A 7,448-nucleotide genomic window follows, 5' to 3' on the forward strand; every position below is an offset into this window, starting at 1 on the left:
AATATTTATCTGGTATTAGAAAACTTTAGTAAAGGCGCACCGTTTTCAGATTTGTCATTATCTTGTCTAAGCCAAGTAAAACCGTTTCGTGAGTGACCGTCATCGGAATTCCAGGAAGTCTCCCCGTTAATCCAAGAATCCAAATAAATTTTTTCATTTGTTTCTTTTTTATTTAAATTCATCAAATTTTGTTCGAAACAATCATCCGACGATACGTCTCGGCTTTCTTGTCGATAAATTGAATAATTAAAATAATTTACTGAAAGTAAATAGTAATATTTTTGTAAAAAAGTAAATGTGAAAGATGAATAAATGTATTGAAAAAAAATTCTCACCGATGTCGTAATTATCCCAAGAAAGATTTTTTTCACTTTTTTCCCTACTTTTTTTATCGGAGTTTAAAAGGGAAGAATGAGAAGAATCCTTAATCGGACTTAATATCCCTAATTCTTTCCTTAAATCGGCGTAATTTGTTTTTAATTTATTTTTATTAGCAACCGGAGTACTGGCAATCATAAATTTTGAATCCATTTTTTTTTTACGAGATAAATAATTTCCAAGCAGTTTAAATCGTTCAAGTTGATTTTCAATCTAAATAATAAATATTAAAATATAAACCTCTTGTAATTAAAATCTAAATTAATTACCATTAAAAAAAAAATAAATTTTACTTGAATTTTATTCTTTATCAGGCGATCATGAAAATTAATATCATTTGTATTTGAATCGTGACTTTCTAATATCAAACATAAATCTCTGACATTAGATATTAATTTTTCATTTTCAAATTTTAAATTTGAAATTATATTCTGAAGCTGTTGAGTACTTAATTTTGAACTCGATAGCTGACTATCATCTGCTAAAACTTTGGAATCAATTGTTGAACCCTTATTAAAAGATTCTGATGAATCATTTGGCTTTTGTTGATTTTCTACTGATTTTAATTTAACAGCAGGTAAATATTGAAGTTTTAAATTGTTTTTACAAAATGTATTTTTTAATGTTAATAAAAGTGTTTTGGTAAATTGTTTTGTTGTCATCGGATAACAGAATTCTTGAATCTAAAAAGGGAAAATTTATTATTATTATTATTTTGTTGTCGATTGTCATTTAAAATTGATAATAATGCAACTTACAGGATGATCAGATTTGTGATTTTTATTAAATTTTCCTTTAAAAAAGCAACTTTGACACAAATTATACGAAAAGCATTTTAGGCAGCAGTACCTTAGCCCAATAATTGGAAAAACTTTGCAAATTTTACACTGAATTTGGTGTGATGCTAAAATGATAATTTTATTTTTATTTTTAATTAATAAAAAAATTTTATTCATCAGCCTTGTATACATACCAGATTCAGAAATTTGAATTCTGTATAATGTAGACAACCACACCAATAATTGAGGATCTTTAATTAACCATGAGATAAAATCATATTCGGTAATATCATTAACTTTATGGCAGTTTTGAAAACAACTCTCAATCGTTCCTTCAATTAAATCTGATCCAAAGGAACATTGTTCACCGATATATTCTAAAACCTTTATTATACTCTTTAAAAGTACTTCAAGTTTTTTTTTTGACAAACAATTATTTTCATCTGCCAGTTGTTGAAAACAATATAAATATTTCATTTTAGGCCTACTTCCACAAAGAACTGTGAGAAAAATTTTTAATGACAAGACGGAAACAGAATTCTTTCCTTCCCTGCAATGAAATTTTAAAAAAAAAAAAAAAATAAAAAGGCATTCAGTGAAATATAAAGAAAAATGAACAAAAAGTATACCCTACCCATCATAAATATGCAAAACTAGTGAAGTTAATAAATTACAAAATGAATTGACATTTATTTCTTCATTTTTTATTTTTTGAACTGCATAGTAGATATCTGATATTATTAATTTTGCATCATCTTGTTGAATGCAAGAGAAATTCTCAGATTTTGTATACTGATGTTTTTCAAAAACGCCCATAATTAAATTTAAAGAAACTTGATCCACTAAATCAAAAAAACAATCATTTATAAACAATTAAATATATTATCATATATTAAAAAATTTTCTTAAATTTAAATTGTTTTGTAAAACATTACAAGCTTAATATATTGTAAATTATAACAAAAACTTACTAAACAAAATTTTTTGTATAACTCTTAATTTTGAAGAAGTACGATAAGCAGCATATTTAATGCTGTTGAGTTTGTTAAAGAGTTCCAAAACTCCGTTTAAACCTAAATAATTTTTTTGAGGTTCTAACGTTATTCTCGACATTATGTAACATTTAGATATATAAAATTATTATAAAAATAATACAATAACTTTTAATATACATAACAAGTAATAACGAGAAAGGAGGAACCGTTAACTTGTGATACACCCACTTAAAAGGTAAACAAAAAATAACGACTTTTTGTCATAGAGGGTTACGAAGGGCTATTATTCTATGTTTGACTGACTAGTACCACTTCACTAAAATTGATCAAGTATCTTTACAGGTAGAAAATATTTTTTTTCAAATTTATTTATTGAAGAGCAAAAACCATCCATCGTGAAAATCGAAGGTAAGTAAAACAAATAATATTACATTATTTTATATAAATTATAACATGGGCGAATCTAATTTCAAAAAGATGAAAACTTATGAAAAGATTTTACTTAAAAAAAATAAAGTTTTCTTTTTTTAAATTTATTCATTATATTTTACTTTCGAACGAAAATTACAATATTCTGGATAATATTACATTAAGAAAAATGAAAGTAAAAAGTTCAATAAAGTTCTTATGTTAATAAGATTAATGCGAACATTAACGTAAATAAATATAATATACCAAAAAAAAAGTCAAGTTCTTTTTATAATTACGTGTGATTATGCTAATTTCTAAAAAAAAAAAATTTTTTTTTAATTTTAATTACATAAATGATTTTTCAAAAAATCGTTAAAAATGGACTTTGATTTCTCGTAAAAATTAATATTTAACCGTAAATATATATTTTCCAAGAAAAAGGAAAAACGAAAAACAAAAAGTTTGAGTGTAATTATTATTTTTTTTCTTACTGAGAAAGAAGACATTTTATTAAAATACTTTGGGTTTTTTTTTTCATTTCATTTTAAAACAATTAAATCAATCAAATAACAAAAAATAAATAAATTAATTAAATAATAAAACCAAAAATACGTTAATATTTAATTAATTTATTTATTATTAAATATAAGATAAAATCAATAAATGTGGTTTTTTTTTTTTTCTTGGAATTATACGTTTATAGTTTTTTTTTTTTTTTTCTTTAACGTATGCAAGGCCATTTAATGATTCACAAAAATAATAATAATAATATCAATACGTTAACCGCTAATTTTTTTTTTTTTTTTTATAATTATCATATAACTTACAAAAAATTAAAAATTTGATTTAAATTTCAATAAAATAAAATATTTTTGTAAAATTTAGAAAATAAAAAATTGAACATAAACCTAAAACAATTTGAAATTTTTTTAAATAATAAATTCAAAGATGATCCATTAACTTTATTATTATTATTATTATTAAAACGTTATTGTAAATAAATATGAAAACAAATTTAAAGGAAACGTTGGGCGACTCATAATAATAATAATAATAATTACAAATAAACACTTAAAGGTAAATTTAATTACGTAATAGTTTAATAGTCTCTTATAAAAAACATTTTATGATTAAATTTTTAAATATTATTTTATTTAATTATGGTGGAATAAGACCAACCAATAATCAATCAATAGAATCAATTAATAATCAATAAATAAACGAATTCATTTTTTTTTTTTAAAACAATTAGAAATAATATAGAAATAATTTCGTGATGAATATATATAAGATAGAATTTTTTTTTTCAACTTGATTCGCATACCTGATGTCTTGGAAGTTTTAGTTTGAGAAAACCTGTATTAGGTATCAGATAGTCTCTTGTTCAGTGTCAACTTTTTTTTTTTTTTAAATTTTAAATAATTTTTTTATAAAAACTGGAAAATTGTTTTGTAATATTTATTTTGTTCGGTTTTTATTTATTTATTTAGGTCAATATAAAAAATTTGACTTATACCGTTTTTATTTTAAATTTATTTTGCAAATATATATATTTATTAATTTTGATTTTTCATAAAAGACTTTTATTTATTCCCATTCGGACATATTATACATAAACAATAATTTTTATTTTAATTAATAATAATAATTGCGGACTATACAAAAATGGTAAGTACCAATTCAATTTATTTATTTATTTTTTTGTAAAAATTTTTAATTATAAGTGAAAAAGAAAATTTAGTGATGTGTGATGTGTTTTCTTTAAATTTTCCATTTAAAAAAAAAAATTTTCTAATAATTGTATAATTTGAGTTTAATAATTTTTTATGTATTCATTTTATTTTAGTGGAAATTAATAATATTTTTAATAATGATAATTCATTATGGAAAATCACAAAGATCATTTTATGCTTCGCGTACAAAATCAAAATTATTACCCAGGTTTAAAATAAATGATGAAAATTCATCTACGACCGTACCTAATTTAAATTTAAGAATCGGTGATGAAAATTTTGAAGAAGAAAATTTATCAACTCCACCACCACCACCCTCGATAAAGGTAAGATTTTTTTTTTTTTTTTTTTTTTTTTGGGGGGGGGGAAACAAAACAACTCATACTAATTAATTTAAATTTAATTTTAAAAAAATTAGTTTCAAGGTACTCTCGAAGATCCTGAATTTTTAGAAAGAGTTTCAAAATGGCCGGCTGATAAACATCCATTTTGGTTTACAAATAGAAAAGCAATTGATGAATCTCGAAGAACAAATGTCGATGGAAATACTTTCGGACAAAATAATAATGTTAATAATAACGGTGGACAAATTAGGCCAGGTCCAAAATTTCAGACGCCATTTTTAGGTCCGAGCAGAGTCAAATCGCGAATGCTTTTTTAAATATTAATAATAATAATAATAATAATTAAAACACAAAAGTAAAAAAAAAAAAAAAAAAAAAAAATTATTAAATATTGTATTTATTTTATTTATTTTAAATAATAAAATTTTTTTTTTAATGACGACATTATTGTTATGAATTTACTTTGTAAATTTTTACATCTCATCATCATTATTATTATTATTATCTAATTTATTTAGACTGATTTAGTCAAAAATTTATATTTAAAATGTTACCGATTAAAAATATTATTAAAATACTTATGTGAGAATGTTTTCAAATTCTTTTTTTTTTTAAACAAAAAAATTTAAATTTAAAAAAAAAAAAAAATTTTATTGATTTCGTTTTTTTTTTTTGTTGTTGTTGTTGTCGTGTATTAGTTTCTAGAAAAAGCGCATGTAAATATTTATTTAACAAAAAAAAAAAAATTATTAATTTTTTTCCATCATAAAATTTTTTTAAAATTTTACTAATGTAAAACTTTTTTTTTTTTAAACTTTTCAACAATTAATTGAAGAAAATTAAATGTTGCCTTTTTTTGTTTAAAAAAAAAAAAAAAGAAAAGAAAGAAAAGTGTTTTATTTTTTTTTTTTTTTTAAATTAAATCGATTTAATTAATATGATTTTTGATTTGCGATATTTAAATAAATTTTTCGAACCTGATTTTTTTCTTTAAAGAAAAAAAAAAAAAAAAAACAAAAAACAAAAAGGGCCTTTTTTAATTAATAATCAAATTTAAAAAAAAAAAAAAAAAAAATTACAAATGAAAAATTTTTACGTCACCATGCAAGGAAAACAATTTACATCAAGCGAAAGAAAGGGGCCTCATAAATCGATGCATTGTAAATTTTGTAAACCCCCCGGGGTCGTGACACCTGAAAAAAATACACGACCCCAATTAGAAACAAAAACAAAAATTCATTTGGTTCACGAGGGTGCCGATTTAAAATTATACGATGCTCACGACGAGGTATGAAAAAAAAAAAAAAAAAAGGAAAATGTCGTGGAAAACCTTAAAAAAAAAAAAAAAAAACGTTAAATGAAAATTTTTTTTTTATTTCAGCCCGGAGTACCTGAAGTTGAAATTGAAGGTTGCGTTTGCGTACTGGAAGGTGAAAATAAATGTCCAAAATGTGCTCCAGATAAAACGAGAGCTCCGCAAAAGAAAAAAATATGCAAATGTCCAAAAGGAGCCAAATCCGTAAGCATATCTCAAATGAATATCCTCTAAAAACCTTTGAAAACCTTAAAAACCTTTTTATTTAATTTTTTTTTTTTTTTTTTTTCAGAATCCAAATTACGATTATGGTTACGTGCCGAAGAAAACAAAGAAAAAAGTTGAAGATGATGAATTTTGGTGGGAAAAATATTCCAGAGAACATGATAAAATAACTCGTGAAACATGGTCGGCATATATGGCTCAAAGAAGAAAAGAAAAAAAATTAAATAAATGTCAAAGTAAGGTTAGTTAATAGTTTGAAATTATGTATCGAACCAGAAAAACCAAATTATTAATTAATTAATTAATTAAAAAATAATTAATAATAATAATAATTTTTCTTTTTAGAACGTGAACAAATGAAATTATTCGATTCAAAAAGTAAAGATGCCCCTGATTGGTTTCAAAAACTTTCTTGTCAACAGGTAATTAATTAACTTTTAAATTAATAATAATAATTATTATTATTATCATTTTGTTTTTTTTTTTAAGGTAATTTATATTGAATTTTTATCAACCGCCATAAGATTGGATTTAGATGAAAATATAACGGATCGAACTTATTTTATACTTGGAGGACTCGGTCTTTATCCAAGACCAAAAAGAATAATTGTTAAAAAATGTTTAAGGTTTATACTTATTCTCGTTTAAAATATTATTATTATTATCATTTTAAGGTTTTTTATAAAATTATATTGTATTTTCAGGTTCAGTCATTATAATTCGATACAATTTTTAAATCAACTTCGTCTATTGACAAAAGACGATGATTTTTTTAACGAATTACCAAAACCAAATCCATCAAATAGAATGACAACGTGGAATGATAAATTATTAATGAATGCAATATGTCATTTAGAATTCCCATATTTCCTTAGGGAACTCATGGATCGTTTACCCATATTACCTAAAGAAAAAATTTTACCACCCATACCGTATCCAGGTTGATATTAAAAAAAATTTTTACACAATTTTATGTTACTATCAGTGATTACGAGTAAAACTAAATTAGTTACATTTAATAATTCAAGTTTTTTAACGGTTTATTAGTTTATCCTAAATTACCTAAAAAAAAATATGACAATCCTTATGAGGAACCCATTTGGGAAGATCGTTTAAATTGGGTTGAAAAAGAAAAAATTGATAGAATTAATAGAGCGAGAGAAAATTTAGAAACTAAAAGAGTTAAAATTCCACCTTTGGCTTTGGTTAAAAGACCATCACTCATCGATGCGAGGCCGCCATTTTTAGCACAAATTGAGGTAAAATAA

At 22.9% G+C, this 7,448-nt stretch overlaps 2 protein-coding genes across 2 annotated transcripts in view; one reads left to right on the forward strand and one right to left on the reverse strand.

Moving 5' to 3' along the window:
• Positions 1-5: 5 nt before the first annotated feature.
• Positions 6-2,270, reverse strand: Phum_PHUM389820 (dystrophin, putative; the record flags this gene model as incomplete). The annotated part of the gene is made up of 7 exons (XM_002428490.1): positions 6-259; positions 336-449; positions 827-1,061; positions 1,137-1,282; positions 1,352-1,707; positions 1,792-1,999; positions 2,129-2,270. 7 exons carry the CDS (start codon positions 2,268-2,270, stop codon positions 6-8), a joined length of 1,455 nt encoding a protein of 484 aa, XP_002428535.1.
• A 2,176-nt stretch (positions 2,271-4,446) lies between these two features.
• Phum_PHUM389830 (uncharacterized protein) overlaps positions 4,447-7,448 on the forward strand; it is a gene marked incomplete at both ends in the record, with an annotated part of 5,143 nt that continues 2,141 nt past the window's right edge. The window contains 8 exons of the mRNA XM_002428491.1: positions 4,447-4,504; positions 4,722-4,933; positions 5,779-5,928; positions 6,022-6,159; positions 6,248-6,416; positions 6,716-6,806; positions 6,885-7,120; positions 7,228-7,439. Of these exons, the coding sequence (XP_002428536.1) occupies positions 4,447-4,504; positions 4,722-4,933; positions 5,779-5,928; positions 6,022-6,159; positions 6,248-6,416; positions 6,716-6,806; positions 6,885-7,120; positions 7,228-7,439 (1,266 nt within the window). The remainder of the gene's footprint in view (positions 4,505-4,721; positions 4,934-5,778; positions 5,929-6,021; positions 6,160-6,247; positions 6,417-6,715; positions 6,807-6,884; positions 7,121-7,227; positions 7,440-7,448) is intronic.

The sequence above is a fragment of the Pediculus humanus genome, genomic scaffold (assembly GCF_000006295.1).
Source record: "Pediculus humanus corporis 1103172107869 genomic scaffold, whole genome shotgun sequence".
NCBI classification, from domain to species: Eukaryota; Metazoa; Arthropoda; class Insecta; order Psocodea; family Pediculidae; genus Pediculus; species Pediculus humanus.